The sequence below is a fragment of the Coptis chinensis genome, chromosome 9 (genome assembly GCF_015680905.1).
Source record: "Coptis chinensis isolate HL-2020 chromosome 9, ASM1568090v1, whole genome shotgun sequence".
NCBI lineage: Eukaryota > Viridiplantae > Streptophyta > Magnoliopsida > Ranunculales > Ranunculaceae > Coptis > Coptis chinensis.
The window spans coordinates 34310289-34335082 of NC_141464.1; the positions used below are offsets into that span (position 1 = coordinate 34310289).

A 24794-nucleotide genomic window follows, 5' to 3' on the forward strand; every position below is an offset into this window, starting at 1 on the left:
CCATTTTATCTAGCAAAGCTGCAATTTCCTTGGGTGGATTATTATGTCATGAAATACAGAATGATGCCGTGGTATTCTCGTCCAGTGACATGGATCCTGACGTATAAAAGTGAAAAAGATTGCTCCATTTAACTTAGGTCTCAGAGATCCTAAACTACAATCACAAAACGAACAGTTTAGACTGAAATCATAAAATCTCTCATGACATGTTTGTTTAGAATAATTTATATCCACTTGAGAAACTAAAGTCAAACACTACTAGATTGTATATGTCTTGTTTGTTTTTTTGACTCTGATCCTGGTGCAAAATAGATAAGCTCTTGCTAGTGTCATCCATCATTTCAATTTTTATCTCTAGGCACTACTTATGGCATGTTGCTTAATTGCTAGTCCTTTTCAACATATCTATATATTCCAATTCTTGCTTCATAATTCGATACAGTTTATTTTTGGGTCACCCCCTTAAGATCTTTCGTAGATCAAATTATAGCTAGATTTCTTTCTATGAAATTCATAGGTGAGTTATGTTGGGAAATAATTACTGATTTATAATGAAGATATCGTTTTTCAGTGTTTGTTACAGGTGCAATTCGATCATTTCAGCCACGTTATAATTAATTTATATAATTAAATATTGGATTGTAGTGTAGGGATAAAATGATGGGTTAACCAATATTACTCCCCACTAGATGAGCCAATTAGAATTTTCTCCTAGATAGTAAATTAGGGTCTCCTCTCTAAACACACTGTAGGGGAGTGATATTCTCTATACAGCACGCGCTTAGCATAGTGGAACTAAGGCACCGACCTGTGGTATCAGGTCACATCCACGAGCCAACAGCGCGCCACAAGACAGATCGCAACATCACGCGAACTACATCAGGCAGTGACACATACTCCCTATCCATAAGCAATCATGACTGACGGAGTACTTGCACTAATCCCCGATTTGTCGATCCATCGATCACGCCGCAAGCTACTTGCTCAGACTGTCACTCCTCATCATCACAGCAGACCTATGTAGATATTTCTCACATGCTCCCATGATCCACACCCCACGTTGGTGATATCCTCTACACGTGGAGGGTGAGGATAGACTCCGAATCTCTATAAATACCACTCCTATGAACTACGCCAGACCTGATTCGATTCTGACCCCAAAACTCAGAGAAGATACGTAGGCAGTTCGCTCCAAAAGCCGAACTCGGTCTCACCCATCCATCCATATCAGTCCCCCAGAGACTGTTTGTAAGGGATTATCATATCACACCTTTACATTGGCGCCGTCTGTGGTCTCGATTACTTGAGAAACCAAACCACGTTCACATTAATCAGTAACAAAAACCAAATCAAAAAGATTCTCAAGCCCACGAAGCATGGTAAGCCTCGAAGCTCAATTCAACACTTTGGCCGGCCAGCTAGGAACAATGAACGAACAAATTGCCAACTTCGGGCAAAGCGTCACATTACGTGCACAAGTAGATACACAAAGCCCACTCGGCTGGCATCGCATGATGGCAATGGCGTCATCAGCGTCGATCAACAAATCACCGAGCTAAACCAAAGGCTCGACAAGAATGCGGTCAAGAAGGATTCCACCATGATAGTGCAGAAAATGTTGAAAACCTATCGCGCATCTCCATTTGCTGCCGAAGTGCTTCACAAGGTCTCCCCTCCAGACTTTGTCCAACCACGGTTCCCACTATATGACGGTCGCACATGCCCAGGCCAACATATAGCACGATATGCTCAAAGCCTTGCGCTATACAGCGCCCCGGAGTTCGACCATCTACGATGCAGGCTCTTTCCAGCAAGCTTGAAGGACGGCCCACTCGATTGGTTTTTCTCCCTCGAACCAGACTCCATAAGAAGCTTGAGCGGCTTACCGACGCTCGCCAAGCCCGATCGCATACCACAAAGGCTTAAAGAGGGTGACCTCAATTCACTCTTCCAACTCGCTCTGGGCGGGGAGGAAACCCTACATTCTTCTTCTTAAAGCCGGTTCAAAACCGAACTCTTGGACATGGAAAGCGGACTCAAGGAATCATTTGCCGCAGTGGCTTTCACAACCGCCTGCCGCTCCCGTAAGACCGACCTAACCAGGTCGCTCTTGAAAGACCAACCCGAAACGTTGGCGGTATGCGCTTTCAGTGGATAAATACATCAAACTGCAAGAAGCTTTGCTAAAGCAGAAACGCGAAGAAGAAGAAGCCGCAGAAGAGGGAGAGGTTTACGAAGTAGCAACATCCTCTAGGAAGGCGACCCGACAACAAAGGGCAGCCGTCGGACCAAAACCAAGAAACGATCGGGAATTCGCAGTGCTCACTAGATCTCCTAGTTACATACTAGAAAAGATCAAGCGTGCTGCATTCTACCGACCAGAGATAAGGCAGCCAACAGATCGCCCAGACCAGCCCTACTGCGCTTTTCACCGCGCCAACTGCCACGAGACCGGCGTCTGGCGGGGGCTTAAGCATTACTTGCAAGACGATCGGCGGGGCACATCAAAGCAAATACACTAATATACGGCGGCGACTGCGCCACAAACTCATGGCTCGCGGGAATCTGAAGCGAGGTCCCCACCCGAAGGGCGACATGCGTTCTCAAAGTCGCCCTCATATCGAGGGGGCGGCTCGAGAACGCATCCATCAAGATCACCGTCCGGCCGAGAGGGAGGTCGCGCGAACGCAGCAGAACCATCCACATGATCACTCTTCAAGATGATTCCGTCCTCAAGCTCGCGGGAAAAAGCGAAGGCGCGTAGAAGCCCTCCCATGAAGTATACAATTTCTCTTCACAACTGCGGCCATGCGCGCGATTCGGGGAAGAAGAGCGGGAGATATCACCTTCTCCAGGTCGACCTCAACAAAGGTACGCCTCCCGCATAACGATGCACTTTCGTGGTCCACGTCAAAATCGTGGATTTGGACCGTCAAAGCGAAGTTTTGATCGACCACTGGCAGCTCGTCGCGATATTTTGTTCTATCACCGCGATCCAAGAGATGAACTTACCAAAGTCGGTCTTCATAGACCCCATTGCACCCCTCCCGGATTCAAGCGGCTCGAGCCGACCCAATAGGAGACATCATCCTCCCGGTCGGTGGGATCGGGAAGACAAAAGTCGGCTTCAACAGCGCGGCGTCCTAGATACCAAAGTCGTCCCCTGGCGCCATTCTAGGGCGGCGTTGGATACATCGGATGCAGGCCGTACCATCCCGCGCTGCATCGGGTCATCGTTTTTCGGCCCAAAGGGAATGATGGAACCGAAGCAACCCATTTCGAAGCCCATCATTGTAACCAAATCATTGCCGCAACCAAGAGCGAGGAACCTCCCATCTCCGTCAGCAACGAACCTACCAACTATACAATGGCCAAGGATTTAGTGGCTGAGGTGAGAGCTAGCGCAACAAAAGCGATGCTGTTGGGGGCTCCGGTAAAGAGTTTCCACTCTCCGGCCCGATCTCAGCCACTACCAAAGCGGGTGAACCAACAGCGGTTCAAATAATGGAGGTAAGCCCCATCGAAAAGCATCACGAACAAGCAGAGTCTCGTGATACCACCACAACCTCCCCTCCAACCAGAAGAATGGCAGGGAACTACCCCAGTTTTTGTTGTCACGCCAACAGCGGTCATCTCTGACCCGTTGTCGTAACCACGAGAGGGCGTCAGTTCCCGACGACTCCAAACCGCCGGTAGCACCAACATAGAGCACGCGCGAGCGCATTTCGCGAGAAAGCGCCGAGCGCCTGAGAGCCAAGCACCGACTCAAGACAAGCGACAAGTGAACCACCGGAACCGAAGGCGACCCTAAACTTCGTCTATGTGGGAGCCAACCTAGACCCCACACTTAAGGCTCAACTTGTAAACTTTACGTCTATGAATAAAGGCGTGTTAAGCTGGTCGTATATCGATGTACTGGGATAGACCCTAGTGTTGCATGCCACCGGTTAAATGTCAACCCCCCGGGCGCCAAACCCGTTCGACCGGCGTCCTAGGCGATTGTCACTACGCTTTCAAAAGCAATCAACGGCGAGGTAGATAAGCTCAAACAAGTAGGTTTCATCCGGAAGGTCGACTACCCGAATGGGTCGCCAACATAGTGGCAATCCCGAAAAAGAATGGCACGGTCCGATTGTGCGTCGACTTCACCAACGTCAATCAAGAAACTCCGAAAGAGCGGCTTCCCCTACCAAGAATCGACCAACTAGTCGACCCGGACTTGTGGGCACGGTATGTTATCATTCATGGGCCGTATAAGCGGGTATAATCAGATACCACTAGCTGAAGAAGATCAGGAGAAGACATCGTTCATCACTGAACAGGGAATTTATTGTTACAACGTTCTCCCGTTCGGACTAAAGAGCGGGGGCGACCTATCAGCGGCTAGTAACTAACATGTTCGGGACATGTTAGGAGATACCATGGAGGTCTACATAGGCGACATGGTGGTCAAAAGCAAAAAAAGCGGTGATCACCTCACTCACCTCGAGCAAAGCGTTCTCGGACTAAGACGAACCGGAATGAAGCTGAATCCAGAAAAGTGTCTTTTTGGAGCGTCCTCCGGAAAATTTCTCGGATATCAGGTCTCACAACGAGGCATCGAAGCAAATCCGGACCAAATTGGCGTTCATCGACATGCCCGACCCGCAAAAAAAAAACAGATACAAAAGTTGTCGGGTATGGTCATTTTTGACTCAACCGATTCATATCGAGCATCGGACAAATGCCGACCGTTCTTACGGATACTAAAGAAAGGCGAGCAATTCTCATGGAGCGATCAATGCCACCAAGCATTAAGCTACCCCAAGGAGTACCCTCACAACACCTCCGATCCTTGCCAAACCCAGACGGGCGAAACTCGGGGCTCTACGGCGGTATCCGATTTAGCCATTAGTTGATCCTATTCAAGGGCGAACACAATTCAGAAAAGCCGATCTACTTCACAAGCAAGACACTTACCCGGCCGAGGAAGAACTACTCCTACATAGAGAGCCGTCCGGCTTTGTTGTACTTTCGACGCGAAAAATTTAGACCATATTTCGGGCTCGTCAATCAAGGTGCTTAGCGATCTTCCTTTAAAGAGGATTCTCCACAAAGAAAACAAGACTACAAGGATGGCATTATGGGCCGAAGAGCTGGGCGAACACCACATCGACTTCGTCCCGCGCATATCACAGAAGGGCCAGGTCGTGGCAGATTTCCTCGCCGATTTCCCAGTCGACGACCCTAATTGGGAGGCTGAAACAGAGGTCGCACCCAAGAAAGCGAGCATGCACACAGTCTGGTCTCTCTACGTCGATGGTTCCAGCAACCCTGGAGGCAGTGGTATGGGAATCGTCTTAGTCTCCCCCGAGGGAGCTATGGTAGAAAAGGCGGTTCATTATAGACATGGCGTCAACAACAAGAACGGCGAGTCTGAAGCACTAATAATGGGAATGCGCGCTGCGATCCAGCTCGGAGTAAAAGAGATCCAAATCTTTAGTGACTTCATGGCCCGGTCGTTCGCCCGGGTTGCAAAAAAGAGTACACTACCGGTGAAGGTAACCTCTCCAAATACCTTCAAGTTGTTAACAATTTGCTTCCATCATTTAGCGAGGCGACGATACACCATTTTTTTGCGTGGCGAACCGTCCACGGAGATGCTTGGCGTGCTTAGCCACTCGGACGCGAGCTGTGTCCCTCGACAATTACTTATCGAAGTGGTCGATCGACCCGACCTACCAAAGCGGACCCACCGCGCGCACAATTAGCGACCTGTTCCCACTATCTGAAGATCAGACGAGTCAATCCTGGATGCAGCCTATTATACAGTACATCCAGTACGGCACACTCCCAGTGGAGCGCACCAAAGCTAAGAAGGTTCCACATCAAGCACGCAGCTATTGTTTGGTGAACGACAGATTATTCCGCAAATCCAGGGGGGGACCTCACGAGATGTATCGGTTCAGAACAAGGCCAGCTAATTTTTGCTGAAATTCATGAAGGAGAATGCGGCAACCATGCTGGAGGTCGCTCACTTGCCCACAAGGCGATCTCCCAAGGCTACTTCTGGCCTCGTATGCAGATTGACGCTAAAGCGTATGTCCTCAAATGTGTCAAATGCCAAACATTTGGGCCTGACATCATCATCTGACCCATTTCATGGCCGATTAACATCGCGAGTCCTTGGCGTTCCACATGTGGGGCATGGACATTATGGGACCGTTCATCCCTCGGAAAGAGCACCGGCTTCGTTTTCGTCCTTGCCGCCCGCGGACTACTTCACCAAGTGGGTTGAAGCAATTCCATTAGCACCGCGTCAAAGAATCAAAGCGTCAAAATTTCATTTGGACCCATATCATCACCGGTTAAACTTACCACATGGCGGTGATGGACAATGGATCCAGTTCAAAGGGAAAGCGGTCAAAGAGTTTACGGCCAAATGGAAGATCGTTCATGCATTCTCCACACCCGCGATGCGCTCAAAGCAATGGACAAGAGAGGCCGACAATAAAGCCATTCGGAGAATTTGAAAAGAAAATTGAAAAGAACAAAAGCCGGTGGCCCAATCAATTTGGAGAACATACTCACGGGCTCATCGTGACTTCTGATTTCGCTCAAGCACCGGCGAGTCCCCATTCTCCCCTATGCTATGGCACGAAGCCGTCATACCCACCCGGTGACAATCCGACAACCCGATCTGAACTTGTCGAAGCGGGACTTAATGATTTCGGTTCTAGCTCGAGATCGACCTTCTCGAGAGCGGCGTGACCTAGCAAGCCGTCCAGTGGCGACCTACCAACAGGTCCTCAAGAGATCTTACAACAAGCGAGTACATCCACGATCTTTTCAACGGGGGATCGTGTTGAAGAAAACTCAAAGACGGCGCTAAGCTAGCACCAACATGGGAAGGCCGCACATGCGTGGGCGATATGTCGTTGGCAATGGCGGCGTATTGGATTAAAACCAAGAAGGAAAGATCTTGCCACGACCTTGGAACACATACTTGTTAAAGCAATTTTTCCAATAGTTGTATTACGCATTGTAATTCCTGTTCCCAGGCACAACAAAGTTCAAATGAAAGAAAATCAAGAAGGTATCATAAATGGCGGGTCTACTCACATCTCCAAACCACACCTCCCGCGAGCAAGCGAGGGGGCTAAACAGCGCTCGCTGCCATACGCGGGGCGGCTCGGGAGCTTACGGGCTCATCGCCTCTCGAAGTCTCGCTAAGTTGAGGACCTATACTTCTAGGATCAACTAAAGCGAACGCTTTCCGAGAGCGAAGCGCCCTCGGGGGCTAAACGCGCTCATCTGGCGGGGGCGCTCTCGGGGAGCTTACAGGCTCATCGCCTCTCCGAGTCTCGCTAAGTTGAGGACCTATACTTCTAGGATCAACTAAGCGGTGAAGCGCAGGAGCGAAGCGCCGAGGGGGCTAACGCTAAGCGCTCATGCGCGGGGGGGCTCGGGAGCTTACGGGCTCATCGCCTCTCGAGTCTCGCTAAGTTGAGGACCTATACTTCTAGGATCAACTAAGCGAGCGCTCTCAGGCGAGTAACGCCCTCGGGGGGGGCTAAACACGCTCATCGCGGGGCGGCTCTCGGGGAGCTTACAGGCTCATCGCCTCTCCGAGTCTCGCTAAGTTGAGGACCTATACTTCTAGGATCAACTAAGCGCGAAGCGCTCTCGAGGCGTAGCGCCCTCGGGGGCTAAACAGCGCTCATACGCGGGGGCGCTCTCGGGGAGCTTACGGGCTCTATCGCCTCTCCGAATCTCGCTAAGTTGGGGGCATATACTTTAGAATCAACTAAAGCGAGAGCGGCTCCCAGGAGGCGAAGCGCCCTCGGGGGCTAAACACGCTCATACGGGGGGGCGCTCGGGAGCTTACGGGCCTATCGCCTCTCGAATCTCGCTAAGTTGGGGGCATATACTTTTCGAATCAACTAAGCGAGAGCGGCTCCCCAGGAGCGAGCAGCCCTCGGGGGCTAAACACGGCTCATCTGGCGGGGCGGCTCTCGGGAGCTTACGGGCTCATCGCCTCTCGAAGTCTCGCTAAGTTGAGGACCTATACTTCTAGGATCAACTAAGCGAGAAGCGCTCGGGGAGCGAAGCGCCCTCGGGGGCTAAAAACAGCTCATGCGGGGGCGGCTCTCGGGGAGCTTACGGGGGCTCATCGCCTCTCGAAGTCTCGCTAAGTTGAGGACCTATACTTCTAGGATCAACTAAGCGAACGCGGCTCGAGGAGCGAAGCGCCCTCGGGGGCTAAACGCGGCGCTCATGCGCGGGGCGGCTCTCGGGGAGCTTACAGGCCTATCGCCTCTCCGAATCTCGCTAAGTTGGGGGCATATACTTTTCGAATCAACTAAGCGAGAACGCTCTCAGGAGCAGAACGCCCTCAGGGGCTAAACACGCGCTTCATCACGGCGGGCCGCTCTCGGGAGCTTACGGGCCTATCGCCTCTCGAATCTCGCTAAGTTGGGGGCATATACTTTTCGAATCAAACTAAGCGAGAACTCGGGGAGCGTAACGCCCTCGGGGGCTAAACACGCTCATGCAGCGGGGCGCTCGGGAGCTTACAGGCTCATCGCCTCTCCGAATCTCGCTAAGTTGGGGGCATATACTTTTCGAATCAACTAAGCGAGAACGCTCTCAGAAACAGAACGCCCTCAGCGACTAAAACAAACGCTCATACGAGCATGACGTTCTAGGGAGCTTACAGGCTCATAACCTCTTTCATTCTTACTAGACGGGGACCGGCACTCCTAGGATTAATCAACGAAGAACGCTCCCAGTGAGCACCATAGCCCACGAGCTTACAGGGGCAAAGCCCCCTTTTCGTCCTAAAAGATCAAACGCTCACATAGCGTATTCCCATACATTATCATAGCGGCCTGACATGTAGCAAGAATACATTTGAGAACCAAAATCGTCGCGCGAGAATCAAAGCCGTGAACAAATCAAACCAAAACATATCGGTATTAATCCGATCCGAAGCACCGACTGACCTTTGGGTCTACCCGAAAATCCAGTCGGCTACCGAATCGCAAATACCAAAGGGGAGCGGCGCCACTTTAGTGGAAACCGGTTCTCAAAATCAAAAGAAGCTGCTTTCGGGCAAGCCGAAAATGCAGCTCTAATGTTTAACCCTCATAGGGGCACAGAAAACACACGATCAAAACAGACAAATCAAAAAACGTATCCTCACCAATAAACAAAATCAGCATCACGGAGCGACCACATGTTTATCCTCGGGAAGCGGCGGTTGAGGGAACATATCGGCGGCTCATGAGAACAACACGCATACCGGCCTCTTGAGCACCATCCGCCTTCTTCAGCTGACAATATTTCTCGTCCAGCTTGGCGTACTCACTACAGGCAGTGGTATACGCGTTCTGAGCCTTACGAGCAACCTCTGGCATTGCTTCGCGTACTCGGTCACCTCCGTGATCTCCATTTGCAAATCAACAACAGACGCAGCAAGTTTCTCATTTTCATCAGCAACAGCACGACATTTAGCCGACATAGCTTCCAACCTTCTCTTGTCAGCTACCGGCAGCCTCGCGGACATCCATTTCGACTTCGGGCATCAACATCGATAGCGGTCGTTGCACTGGCGTTCTTCAACTTATCATAACCGGCAAAAAAGCGCAAGCACAAAAGCCAATGAAAATCAATCGAGAGAAGAGCGGCGAGAATTTAACAAAAGCGATATACTCACCAAGCATTTCGCCATGTCCATGGTCCCCGGGGCGTATCCATATCTTCGTCCTCAACCTCGGCCTTGTCCCCATCCAAAGACGATACCCCTCGGAAGGCCGGTCGCTATAGCAGAGTGGAAGCTGCGGTCGTCGAGCGGCTTCAAAGCCGCGCTTCTTCCCGACCTACCGGCGTAGAAGAACTTCGCCCCCCCCGTCCCCAGCGTGGCGCGAACTCCCAGCGGCGTCGCCCCGGGTCCAGTCGTCCATCCGTTCGGCCGAGGAACACCGTCCTCCCGATGGGGCGACCGATCACCACACCTCCGGTCGATTCGCCCGACCTCGGGGCCGTTTAGCTTTTTGGACCCCGATGCCACCACCTTCCTCTTGCCCGCGGTCACCCGTGCACATGCGGATGGAACTCCATCTCCTCCATCGATGAGGAGCTCTCTCACGCAGACCGCCTCACCCACACCAAAAGCGTAACAACGAGCCATGAGGAAAGCTAAAGCAAAAAGAACAAAACAGAGGCAATGAGGAAGAGATAGCATCTTTTCAAGCATGATCAAAGAGCGAAAGAACCACCATACGAGGAGATGACCAACAAAAGCAAACACGCGTTCGGTGGGTTGAAGATAGCGACAAAAGGAAGTCCAAATGCCATCGCTCTCCCGAGCGGTTCTATTTATGCAAAAAGCGTCTCTTCCCGAGGCAGCTAATTAAGGCATCGAGGCGTAAGCGCCAATCAAGTGGCAGCCATCATTTCATATTCGCCAAACCGTTCATATCCGCACGCGTGCCAAGCCACGCCTTCTGCAATGGAAGTGACCATTGCTCGCGGGGCCACTCGGTCGTACCTATCTTGAGTAACTAGAGGGGGCTTTTAACACCGTCCTCCGCCAAAACCGTTCAAAGGCGATACAAGTCCACCAACCCGAGGGGCATACAAATCAGACAGACATACAGTACGCAAGGAAGAAAAACAACGGATAACAACATGGCATTAATATAAAACAATTAGTTAGCAACGAAGACCACGATCCGATACCAGTGCGCCGGATAAGCCGAAGCTGCTTTGGGTCTACCCAGAAATCGGCCAGTTAAAACATCGATTATCATAAGCACAGACAAAGAAAAAGATGAACTGCCCAGGTAACCCCGGGAAAACAGCCCTATTGTTTTAGGCCAGAGGCCGCTTACAAACGCAAAAACCAGACCTTCAACTTTCAAACAACATCTTCAAAGCCTTCAACCCGGAGGGGCGTCCGGCGCAGGGACAATTTCCGGATCACCGGGGAGGCGCGTAATCTCGCGCCGGTTAAGCGTCCCACCGGACCGCCAACGACGGGAGGTTGATCCGCAACCACTTCACCAGCAGGAGCAAGAACGACCGCAGAACCAGCACGACCGACCTCGAGCGAGTCGACCTGTCGATCTATTGCAGGTCCTCGAGCTGGCTCCTCGGGCAGGTCGCCATACCGCCTCCGGTTCCTCTATTTCAAGCCACGGATGGCAAGATAGGCGCCCGCCTCCATTGCGGTAGCTTTCTGGCGTGCGGCGGCGTATTAGCGGCAACGACCTTCTTCTTCCGGATCATCGACCTCATGCCTCGGCCCGGCCGCCTCGTTCACGGCCGGCGTCCCTCTCGAGACGGTGTAACTAATTGCGCCGGCGTTTCCAGCTCCACCTTCTCCGATTGAGATATCGCCGGAGATCGGAGACCTCAAGCCTCAAGGCCTCAACCTCCGACTTCTCCATCTCAAACCAAACAAAGGCGGTTGTCTTCGGTTTACGATACCCGGCAACCATCTGCGGCGGCTTCACACATATTACGCAAACAAGCGATAAGCAGCGATGTACAATAAGGGATAACACAATCGGTAATAACACTTCCACTTACCGGGCAAATCGCCTTATCCACCGCTCTCACATTCGACTCTAGTTCCTTGGAGTCAAGGTCTTTCTGTCACCATCAAGTGTCATCCCTTCTAGCAAGCAAAGCGGCTATGGGTGCGGACTTGTAGCTGCGATCCGACCTCTTCCGCAGGCGCTTCTTCCCGATTACTTCATCAACATACATCGGGTTGCGCTCCATTTCGTCCTTACCCGATACGGACGGCTCCTTACCAGTTCTCTCGAGCCAACCTTCCCCTTCATCTTGCACGAGGCATCTCCAACCACCGGGTCGAATGACCTCTGGGGCAACCTCCTCCGGCGTCCTCGGCTAGAACGGCTGAAGTCGGGGCATCGGCCTCGACCTCGGGTTGCGAGCTGCCCTCCCACCCATTCGCACCTCACCACCTGCAATGCGATCACGGGCCACCCTCGCGATCTTAGCGGTCGGTACTCGGAACATCGGAAGGAACGCCCTCAACGCGTCGAAGGAGCATCCTCCCGACCCATGCCCCGACCGGACCGGAGGGCCCAAAGCACCCCAGGGGTCGCTTCACCCGATCGGCCCGGTTTCTATCCTCCACGGTCACCAAATCACTTCCACGCTTCTCCATAACCATTTGCTTTGGGCTCCCTTACCACGAGCCCTACTTTTTCGAGCTTCTCTTCTCTTCCGAAGCCCAGGTCCTCCACGCTCCTTAAAGAACTTCGGCGACCTCGGCAACTTGGCGATTTTTCGTCCGAAGGCCGGCGAATCTCGATCAACTGCTTTCGGTTAAATTCTGGCATGCGGTCGAATTATCTGTACAAGCGACAAAACAACAAATGTTCGATCGATTACAAAATCAATCGATATCGGCGAAAAACCTAAGAAAGCGTCGGGTACCCACCGGTGAAATCACACGCGTTTTCTGTCCCACCGAACCCATTTCGCCGCGGTAGTTACCGACTAGCGAGGAGCGGTCTTTTATCCCAAGACTTCGTTACTCGCTCCATCGAGCGAGGCGACGAGTAGCTCGGGTTTGCAAGCTAAAATTGTATGCCTAGATCGCTTCAAAGTGAAGTGCTCAATAATATCGGCGACCGATCGGTATTCACCGGCGTTCAACGGTCGAACACCTTTAACAACCGCCGGTGTTACCCCATGGAACCGCAGGCTTTGCCCGGCGGTTCAAAATTGACAAACCAACCCGGAAAGGGTATCGTCATGCGCCCTCGGTGCCCCTCACAGGGCGATCACCCGTGGTGGTGCGATGGGGCGTACCTATCGCTAAAGACCGGGGCGCTTCGGTCGGGCTCGTGGATCTCCGGACCTTCTACGGTTATACCATATCTTTTCCTCGGGTATGGAAGCGCCCAAAGGCGTGTTTATCCATGACCAGCGGCACTTCGCTCGAAGCCGACCTCTCCGCTGGCGTCTGAAGTGCCAGCGTCGGCAACCCGAAGCGGTCGAGCATCGCCTTCTTCACTCGCGACCTCGACCTCATCCCTATCCTCCTCACCTGACTACCGGTGATTCATCATCTCCTCCTCTCTCTTCCCAACCAAGCTTCCGCACCGATGCGAGCGAGTGTCATCAGAATCCGACATTCTTCTCCTCTAAACTTAACAAACCTAGCTCCGGTATCTAGCAGAGCACCCTAACAACTCTAGCACGAAGCTTAACACTAAAAACAAGGGAAGCGGGTTCAAAATGGCGAAAAACTAACACGAGGGTTGGGCGCTAATGAAGTTCTCTCTACCAAGCGAAGTAGCCAAATGAAGCCTCGATCCAAGCAAGTAAGATTTTTGAACAACCGCCCTCAATTTCAAGGCATTATGATTACACCGTAGCCCTAGCCCCCCGACTTCCAAGTAAGCTGTCTTGTCTTTTCACATCCGAAAAGCGGGCCCACGCGTTCCCTTTCTTTGAATCGCTTTCGGATCATCATCACGTCTTTGCACGCGCGTCCTACGATCGCACTAACCAACTCAGCGGTTAGCACTAGTCGTTCTACAGCGATGATCGTGGCGATCCCCAACTATCACATAGAATGCTGGCGTGCCACCGTTCTCTCTCGGCGGTCGTTTTCACAACCTACTAAGAGGGTGTGGGGAGTGATATTCTCTATACAAAGACAGCTTAGCATAGTGGAACTAAGGCACCGACTGTGGTATCAGGTCACATCCACGAGCCAACAGCGCGCCACAAGACAGATCGCAACATCACGCGAACTACATCAGGCAGTGACACATACTCCCTATCCATAAGCAATCATGACCGACGGAGTACTTGCACTAATCGATCGATCAGCGATCCACGACGCCAAGCTACTTGCTCGGTATGTCCTCCTCATCATCGCGCAGACCTATGTAGATATTTCTCACATGCTCCCATGATCCACACCCCACGTTGGTGATATCCTCTACACGTGGAGGGTGAGGATAGACTCCGAATCTCTATAAATACCACTCCTATGAACTACGCCAGACCTGATTCGATTCTGACCCCAAAACTTCAAGAGAAGATCGTAAGGCGGTTCCGCTCCAAAAGCCGAACTCGGTCTCACCCATCCATCCATATCAGTCCCCCAGAGACTGTTTGTAAGGGATTATCATATCACACCTTTACACACACAAAAAAAATTTGGTCAAAATTCAGTTAAATTGGTTTGACCGAATTTTTTTTGTGTGTATTTTGGATAGACCCTAATTTCCCATACAGTAGAGGGAAAATTCTAATTGGCTCATCTAGTGGGAGTAACACTAGTTCACCCTATGTTTTATAAAATATTCCTCCACTTATTGGTCCTCAAATCTTGAACAACATCACTATGTCAACAACATGAAGCCTAATTCCTAAATATGTTAGATAAATGGAACAGCAGTTTGGATGTTTGAACTTTAATAGCATAGGCCCTTGGTTATTTGGTCTCTTTGTATGTATTTATTTAAGAGCCTTGAGAGTGTAGGCCTAGGTGGTTGAAAGCCTTGAGACTTCACAAGCTAAGCAAAGTATAGTAGCTAGAAGCTTACAATCTCGAAATTAATTATATTATGATAGGATTTCTGTGTAAAATGTTGGGATACTCACTAAATGAACCGTATAAAGCAAGGGCGGACGCCGGAGTCAACAAGGATGAAATTTCAAGGGCCACTAAAGAATTTTCTTAGTAGGAAGAATGTTCTTAGAAGCACTTGAAAGCAAAATCTTTATCGCTCGTAAGTTCAAAATCTTTATTGCTGGTTTGTGAGAAGTGAGTACTGCGTTGACATTTTACCCCAAAATCTCACCACAGGACATTTCGATTGTCAAGTTTGAGTGCCTATGAATTGAACGTTCCTTTCAAGAGGAAGACTGGCACACAAAGAGAGAGTGATCGAAATCATGCATGCGCAGTACCCACTAGAGGTGGAACTCGGGTGAGTTGGGTCGGGTTGAGGCCTAACCCAAGTTTAACCCGAGTTTCAAATGTTTCAACCCGAGCTCGGGACCAAGCTCTAATTGGTCCTTAAATTTTCAGCCTAAGCCCAACTCGGATTGGGCCGGGTTGGTCAAGTTTCTCGAGTTTCAATGTTAAACAATGAAAAACTCAACCCCCCTTTTAATTGTTAAATAAATAAATTAAGAGCTAAATAACACCGAAATTACAATATTCTAACTAAATCAAAAGAATTTGATTATTTGAAAGGAAAACTAACCTAATTGATTCAATTATTCTCTCTTCAATTGATATCCTCAACCTTATTTTTTTTTTAAAAGAATAAATCCTTATAAGGAAATAATATAACATAATAGAATGAATGAAATATATACGTACATATATGCACACGGGATTGGGTTTTTCGGTTATTTGATATTCTAGCTAACCCAAGCCCAACCCGAAACTGAATCGGGCTTTGATTTTACAAGACCAAGCCTAAACCACATATATGAAATGTTAGCACAGGGCCACTATTCTAAAAATCGGTCTAGGCGGTGCCCAACCGACTCGCCTAGGCTCAAGTCGTTTAAAAAATCGGTGGATTGATTAGGCGGTCCTGTCAAGTTTTTTTTTTTTTTTTTTTTTTTTTTTTTTTTTTTTTTTAATTATTAATAATTAAATGTTAAAAATTAAAAACCCGTGTAGGCTTAAGATTTGAATGAGTTTAAAAGCTAGACTAAAGTTCAATGTAAATTATATGTTACTATAAGAAAGAGTATGTTTTTATATGAAGTTGATTTTCTTCAACTATTACGTATTTTTGTAATAAGTATTTTTGTTTGTGTTCATTTTTTGAGTTATGATAAATGATTTTCTTCATTTTTTGTAGTATAGGTGTGTATTACTATATATATTATAAGATATATTTGAAAAAAAAAAAACCTTAGCGCTTAAATTGCGTAGCAGAAGCTGCTTTTAAAAGCTTGGAGCTAGGTGCTCTCCCACCGCCCGACTACCGCCTAACGTTTTTTAGAACATTGCACAGAATCAACAAAAGTTAGGTTTTAGTCCATCGGGCTTGGGCTAATCCGACTCAAGTTTCAGCCCTAGTGCCCACATGCCCTTCAAAGGATTGGAGTTGTGGACGAGGGATTTTTTGCTCCCAGCGTTGGTTCCTTCAAGCGCTCCAAGAGAATTTTGAACCATACACGTCTCCATCTTTTCCACAAGAAAAAGAAGTTACATGCACAAAATCCTCAAAATTCTCAATTTTACTAGTTTGTCCCTTAGAAAGGAAATAAAAAGAAGAAATAAAGGAAATGTCACCAAACGTGTGTATTTCTATTTCATCTTCTTCATGCAAAAACGTGTTAATAACAATAATATCATATTCTTGTTAGCTTGTTCTTAATGTATCCATCGTGTTTTTCATATTTTGATTTCTATTTTTTGTTTTGTTTTGTTTTCTGTTTTATTTCCTTTCTTCTTAAAGTCGAGAATTTTAAGGTATAACTATCATTTTTTTTGAAAAAAATGAGACGTGTGTGGTTAATAATTTTCTTGGAGCGCTTGGAGGAACCAACTCTGGCAGCCAAAAATCACTCCATAGTGGACAAGTCCACAGAAAATTTTCATATTGGAACCACCTTTTGCATGTGCTGTGATTCCCTTCCGCCAGATCAGGAGGACGGTATCCTAGGGCGTATATGCCAGTGCTCTAGCAATTGATAAATGTCGATCAATCCCTCATCAATCAGTAGTCAGTACTAATTGAATAACTGTATTGTACGTATTCTCTCAAAAACTCAATGAGAAAAGGAACCCCTCTGAGCATTACACATCACATTATAGGCTCCTCCATCTGCGAATCATGTATGAAAAATTGTTAAAATGGAATATCAAATACAAAACAAAACATCAGACGGAAGGTTGTGAGCATTATTTGGAATGCTGGAATTTAACGTAGTTGAAGCCACAAAAGTGAAACGTTTGATGATCTGAATGGGCCACTTGAACAAGTGGCGCACAGCTACATATTGTTTTGACATGAGAAAAAGATAGACAAGTATGTACTGGATAAAATAGTTGTAATTCGGAAGAAATCACAACCACCACTCATTTTAATTCACCAAACTCATCTTCCAAATATCTCGAAGTATGCAAAGTACATTTTTCCTCTTCTTTTACCTTCAGATACAATGGAAAACAATCCACCTTAACAGTATATTGTCTATTGCTTATCCTTCTCTCATCTCTATTCTACTTCAGCCCTGCTGCTACTACTAATATATCTTAAGATATGTCTACCTCTTATTGCTACTCTTCCGCAACAAGCATTAGTGGAAGAGCAGAAGCTTTCCTACTTCAGAATTCTCATCTCTACCTACAAGGACACTGGTATCCTTCCTTGACCAAAAGAGAGTTTCAGTCCTTACTGCTCAAACCCCAACCACTTCAGTCCTTGCATATACTGAGATTAAAAGGTTCCAAGTTCATTCCACATTTCGCAGCTCTATCGTCTTTTCCTGAAGGGGGAGAGCGAGAAGGATCCTCTGATAGTGAACAGCAAAAGAATGAGGATACTAAATCCGATGACTTACAAGGCATGGCCCAGGCATTCAACATCTCATGGACCACTGCTTCTGCTATAACCATTTGCATTGCATTTGCTGCTCTCAGTTTTCCATTTTTTATGAAGTCACTGGGACAAGGGTTAGGGATGAAGAACAAGGTCCTTTCGTACGTGACACTGTTGTTTGGATTCTACATGGCTTGGAATATTGGAGCAAATGATGTTGCAAATGCAATGGGAACTTCGGTTGGATCAGGTGCTCTGACACTTCGGCAAGCAGTGGTAACTGCAGCTGTATTAGAGTTCTCAGGGGCACTGCTGATGGGCACACATGTGACCAGTACAATGCAGAAAGGGATTCTTGTTGCCAATGTTTTCCAGGGGAAGGATAATTTGCTATTTGCAGGGTTGCTTTCTTCTCTAGCTGCTGCCGGTACATGGTTGCAGGTGCATTACTCAAATTCTTATAACATGGTTCTCTAATGTTTAATTATCAATATTAATTTCTTTCCTTAGATAAACATTAGACCTTAAATTGCCCATAGAGGTATCTAGATGTTGCCCTGAACAATGTACGCCAGACTTTGAAAATGGCATGCCTTGTGATCTATTGTTATGTCTACAAATACATAGATACTCACCGCCTTAAAATGTCTTCGATCCTAATGAAATGGTTAAGCAAAGCACTCAATATTTAAAAAATGCAAACTCTACCTATACATATCCGGCTATGCAGCTCGACTGGCTGAAAATGATAAGTTGCTCTCTAATCTAATTCCACGTGACACTGATATATTCTATTGATTGGGCAAGACACCATGCAAATGATGCAAAATTAATATAATAACACAAAATAGAGCAACATTCTTGTAGCATAAATTCATTTAGAACGACCTGCAACAGAAGGCTATGACAGAATGACGAATTCATTCCCACCATCCTAAATGCCCACATTACTATTTCAAGGTCCTAAAGAACAAATCAAATCAACAAGGTCATTCACAGTTTTGAGTTGCTTGAAATTTCGCAGATAATCTCTACCAGTAAGAGAAATTTCTGTACTTATACCTTCCATAAGATCTTGAAGGAAAACCGATATCAACACAAAGTCATCTGATATGGGGAAAACTATTATATGACTTTGTTGCATGTTGAGGAAGCATGTTGACAAAGTGTTCTCACTTCTGATGTTTATATTCTTACGTAGAATACTGCAATACTATGATCATGTGGATATGGGAAAAAGTCCCTCACTTGTATTATCTTCTATTTTTTTCAGTCTGGAATGGTGACATGCCATTGACAACTTTCCTGTGTTTTGCAGGTTGCATCTTATTATGGTTGGCCAGTCTCTACCACACACTGTATAGTAGGAGCCATGGTTGGATTTGGTCTGGCGTATGGTGGAGTTGGTGCTGTCTTTTGGAGTTCATTGGCCAGGGTGATCTCATCATGGCTCATCTCCCCAGTAATAGGAGCAGCAGTTTCATTTCTTGTTTACAAATGTATCCGTAGGGTATTTTCTCCCTCTTCTTGAAATTTTTCGAGTCAGGAAGCAATTTTCTCCTTCCTCATGCACTTCCCTAGAAACTGATGATGGAATAAGTCATTCTGAATCTCACTTCTTTCTCTTACTTTTTCCTCAGTTTGTCTACAGTGCTCCTAATCCAGGGCAGGCAGCGGCAGCAGCTGCACCAATCGCTGTGTTCTTGGGTGTGACTGGTGTTTCCTTTGCTGCTTTCCCTCTTAGCAAGAGTCCCGTTATAGCTCTGGCCCAGGCAGTAGCCTGCGGGACTGCAAGTGCAGTACTAGTCAGCAGAGTTATCAACAAACAGCTAGGTCATCTTCTCCTCAAGGCCAAGACGACACACCAAGGGCCAGAGGAGGGTACCTCACTTAATAAAAATATTGGATTCCTCAAAGATATTTCTGGCCCTAAAGGAACACAGCTGGAAATTGTATATGGTGTCTTCGGTTACATGCAAGTTCTATCAGCATGCTTCATGTCATTTGCTCATGGAGGAAATGATGTATCTAATGCCATAGGTCCATTGGCTGCTGCATTATCAATTCTCCATGGAGGTGTTAGTGGAGCTGAAATTGTCATTCCAACTGATGTGCTTGCATGGGGAGGATTTGGAATAGTTGCAGGGTTGATGATGTGGGGTTACAGGGTGATGGCAACTATTGGAAAGAAGATAACAGAGCTAACACCAACAAGGGGATTTGCAGCTGAGTTTGCAGCAGCTTCAGTGGTTCTGTCTGCATCAAAGTTGGGATTGCCTATCTCTGCAACCCACACTCTAGTGGGAGCTGTCATGGGAGTCGGGTTTGCAAGAGGACTCAACAGTGTGAGAGTAGAGACAGTCAAAGAGATTGTTGCTTCTTGGGCTGTTACAATTCCAGTTGGCGCAGGTCTTTCTGTTCTCTATACAATATTCGTGACCAAGATATTATCGCATCTACTCTAATGTCTACATTCAAAAGACCAAAATAAAGATAAATTTTGAACTTATTGATTGATTGAAAGATTTTTACATTGTGTCCATACCACCATACCAGAACACTCCTATTCGTATTCCGATTTGGATTTTGCATAAAAAGCGATCAAGGTTTCTTAACAGAGTCTAAGTGCTATAAGAATAACCATGCTTATACTTTGTACTGTAGAAAGAAAGAAAGAATAATTGGTTCGTTGGGACTTGTTTTATGAATTCTGCAACAAGATGTTGGCATTGATTTTCTTTATAACCCTTTCCAAAACAAACACTCTCGAGATTGATATTGTTGCTCTTAAAACTGCATCTTATTGTGTAGTTTGCTATGGAATCACAAACATTCCAGCTTTGCGGCAGACCAGGTGGATATAAGATAGACCAAATACGAAATTTACAACTATGAACTTTGTCTCCCATTTCCACTTGTTGGTTCTACTGTTAGCATGTGGTTCACCTATTCGGGTATCAGCCCTTGAACAGTCTATCTTTCTATCTGAACCATCATTTGTTGCATTTGCAGATCACAACTGACAAAAAGAGAAGAACCTCTGATTTGTACTTAACAAGTCTTTCTGGCATGTATTTGGAGAGTCTTGCTAGTGCCACTTTGCCAGTCATTGGTCTAGGCTTTGTTTATGCTATAGCAAAACAAACTCACAGCGTTATGGCTACTAAACTCTAGATCCATTGATGGCTAAAATCTAAAATCATCAACAAAGTAATGAACCAAATTAAGTAGTCATAGTGAATACAAGTTCATCCGATACGAATATACAATACAATAGCCAGACTTACAATCATAGTAAACAAATAAACAATACATTTACACATACTACTCTAGATTATTATTAATGGCTAGAATCTACAATCATATACAAAGAAATGAAACAAAATAAGTAGTGAATACAAGTTTATCTAATACCATAGCCAGAATTACATACAAAAGGAGATGAAAAATCACCTTTGATCATGGGAATATGCTGTGCCATGCTATCAAGAATCCTCTGTCCAATACTCCAACCAACTATAGAATTGGGTGAAGGGCGTAAAACCCTTACCATATTGTCCAGGTACCTCATATTGCATTGAATTTGCAAATATCTGTTAACATATATAACAAGTTCCACATTAAATTAAGCAAGTACTAAACACCTGGAAAACATTAATATAAGATTCAGGAAATCTGCTAAATAAATCAGTTCCAGACGCATACGGAATTATGATATAATATTATTAATTAAGATATTCTTTCCTTTAAAAACTGATATAGCTTTTCTCTGTAATAAGAAAATTTAGATTCGCATTTTCGCATTATGATTTCAGTTGTCCATATAAGTAAAGCTAATAAAACTAAAGATTCTCAGTTCCTTGCTTCAAACTAAAACAAAGGTACAAGATATGAGGAAATCAAGTTCCAAAGCAGAATATCAGGAGGACCTTTGGTGTGAGAATTTCTATGAAGAACCTGGCAGAAGTTCTCATCCATGGCGTGAGAGAAGCAAAGATCAACGCTGCCATGCATCTCACTACGTTAACAAGAACAGAAAAAAATGAGTTGGTCAATATGGGCGTTATTGAATCTCTTCTCTCCATGCTTTGGTCGCAAGATCATGAGTCCATTGAAGTTGGTCTAAATGCTTTGCTTAGTCTTGCCTGTCGCAATGAGAGGTAACAAAATTATATATCACCCTTAAAAACTTCATATATATTATTTGTTGTATTAGTTTTTGTTTTGTTAACTTTATTACTTGGACTTCTACAGAAACAAGATTCATATCATGAAATCAGGAGCACTACCAGCATTGGTTGGACTACTCGAAGGCGAAAGTGTTACGTTGATTGAACTTGCAATCGTTACTTTGTTAACGCTTTCCACCTGCAAAGCCAACACATCAACAATTGCAGATTCTGGTGCTATTGCTCTTCTAGTCAAGTTTTTAAGTACAGATTGTAGTTTGCAAGCCAAGCTTGATGCTATTGATACACTTCACAATCTCTCAACCAACCATCAGGGGTTACGGTTCATTATTTCAGCTGGCACTGTTTTTTACTCAATCGAGTTGATTAACTACTATGACAAAGCGTCGCAGATAACTGAAAAGGCAATGTGTTTACTAGAAAAAATTGTTTCTTCGTCTACCACTGGAATTACTCAGATTGCTAAAGCAGAAGCTGGGATTTTGGCATTGGTGGAGACAGTAGAGGACGGTTCACAGCAAAGTAGAGAACATGCTGCGGGAGTGCTTTTTTCTATGTGTAATAGTTGTAGAGAAAAGTACCGAGAATTGATATTAAGGGAGGGAGCAATACCGGGATTGCTTCAGCTACGCGTTAATGGGACATGGAGGGCTAAAGGTTTAGCTAAATCTCTGTTGTTGCTATTAAGGGAGGAGTCCGAATTCGATTCTAGAAGACAGTTAGGGGATGATCTTTTTGAGCAGATTATGACGGAAATATATTCAGATGAAGAGAAGGTTGCTAACAATACCGTAAAATTAGTAGAAAGGATGATAATGAATCACTCCTTGTCTGATTTATTTAGTGCTCACGACTAATGCTGATGGATAGAGCATCTAGAATAGGTCTGTAATTTGTTTTCTCAGACTGTCATAGTTGGCTCAATACCTCATTGTATTCAACAATGTTCTTTTCATTTTATTTTTGAGGACTGATGAAATGGTTAAGAGCAGCCAGTCCACTTCTGCTGTGTTTCAGATTTAGCATGAGGTGGCTCATCATCCAACTTAAACATGCCTCCTGTTATGTTGACAAGTTTGAGTTTTGTGTGGCTATCTCAGGTACAATCCCTGACCCCAACTATCCAAATGTCAGTTACAACAATCTCATCGAATTAAAAAAAGGTGTTCTAACTCACACTCTGATTGAAATAGGATGACTCTTTACATCTAAACAATGAAAACAACAAGTGAAGAACAAATGAATTCTATGCGCCCACCAATCAAAAAAATAATCTATGCGCCACAGAGTACAATTCTACAGTCTCATGAAACAGAACAAGTTCCTGTCCATCAGGAACTTCTTATTGATCAAGGATACGTGCCAATATCTCATTAGACCTAGTTCCACAATTTATACCTGATCGATATAAGGGAACTTGAATGAGGGACTATACCCTTCTAGGATCTAGACCAAGAGTACCTCAATTCAAGTGTTCTTGTTTGCAGCTTCTGCAGTTCCGGCCAAGAGTCCAACTATAGGACTACTTCAATAAAGGACATCGGGAGTTCTTATTAGGCGTTCATAATCTCTGTTGCAGATATAACACATAAGAAGTAATCTTGTCCATCATTTATTGGTACTCACCAAGGTTATCTAGAAAATCAACTTATCAAGCTTGGGGAAAATGAGTGCAATTGACCAATTGCCGTTTACGGCTTTACGCTGTTGTATTATTAAGAGTTAAACTAGAGATATGATACAAATAATAGAGACACCTTCTACATTCTAAATAATGCATGCATATATATCAGCCCATTATGCAATTATATTTTTTGACTGTATGCTACATACTGCGTTTTAGGAAAAATAAGAAACAAGATTTTCATCAACTTCTTGGAAGGACTCAACCTACCAACCCATGCAGTTACAGAAGAGCTTATGCCCGAAGATACTTAGGGAGACACCTCTTCGACTGAAGTGAGACTAGGCTGCCAGCCAAGAACCTTCCACATTCTTGGCTTTTTGATGGGCGGTGCAAAAGGCTTGTCTACATCTCTTCCGCTATGGATCATTGAATATCTAAACCACTTCTCTCTACAAATGAAAAAATCTTTAGCAGAACAAAAGGAATCCTCAAAAGAATCTTCTTCTTCATCCACTGATTTCTTGACCTCCATTCCCTTGCACACAGATGCTTCTTTCGATTTCTGTGCATACTTGTGCTTCAGTTTTCTTACTGTGGAACGAGGAACTAAATAATACTTTTGCCCAGGAAGCAGCTTCTCATCTGGCTGGAGGATTGATTCATGAGGTCGTTTGAAGATTTGCGGTCGAGAAAGACACATCCCTGGATTGTTCTCCATCACCTGAACTGCAGAAATTGCATCATGATACAATTCAACCAGTCCACCAGCATGAACAACCCTCACAACTACATTCTTTTGTTGTGAACTTGAATCCACTAATGATACCGAAGTACCATCAAGTTCTTCATTGCTTCTTGATTCTCCTTTAAGGTATAGAGTTACCCGGAAGAAGTTAAACAATCTCTTAATCATAGTTATGATCAAAAGCCTTTTGATCTTCTGATGGATTGCATCCTAGAACAGTATTAGTGTGGCACTGGTATGGCGGGTGTATTGTGAGCAGAGGGGGAGAGGAGAAGAGAAGCCCATGATGTGTTGGCATGTTAAGTCAATGGGGCGAGCATCGTTAGCTGAGTGGCTGTATTCGGCCTGCTCTCTCTATTCTAATGATTTCCTCCTAGGAATATTGATGAATCCAATGCTAACTTGGCAAGAATATTACTGAACATGGAGATCATCACCTTGTTTTCTTCACATCCACGTATATAACCCAAAGTTATGGATGAATAGAAATCAGAAAGCAACAAGATACTTAAAGAGCTTCTCATACTATTTCAGCGCCATCGGGTTAACACTACCGTCACACTTAATCACATGGTACTAAATCTGCTTTTGAAACGTCCTCTGAAAACAGACTAGGACTAAAAGTACAATAGTCATTCAGACTTTTCACCGCCAACCGTCATATTTCATATCGTTGCTGATCA

At 45.9% G+C, this 24794-nt stretch overlaps 2 protein-coding genes across 2 annotated transcripts; both read left to right on the forward strand.

The window, feature by feature from the left end:
* Nucleotides 1-17084: 17084 nt before the first annotated feature.
* LOC147475697 (inorganic phosphate transporter 2-1, chloroplastic-like) lies at nt 17085-20091 on the forward strand. The gene is made up of 3 exons (XM_086584389.1): nt 17085-17990; nt 18868-19059; nt 19190-20091. The coding sequence occupies exons 1-3, from the start codon at nt 17271-17273 to the stop codon at nt 20012-20014; spliced, it is 1737 nt and encodes a 578-aa protein (XP_086440515.1). The 5' UTR covers nt 17085-17270; the 3' UTR covers nt 20015-20091.
* A 1301-nt stretch (nt 20092-21392) lies between these two features.
* On the forward strand, nt 21393-22810 carry LOC147475698 (ARM repeat superfamily protein). Its single transcript, XM_086584393.1, has 2 exons — nt 21393-21709; nt 21804-22810. The coding sequence occupies exons 1-2, from the start codon at nt 21498-21500 to the stop codon at nt 22594-22596; spliced, it is 1005 nt and encodes a 334-aa protein (XP_086440519.1). The 5' UTR covers nt 21393-21497; the 3' UTR covers nt 22597-22810.
* The last annotated feature ends 1984 nt before the right edge of the window (nt 22811-24794 follow it).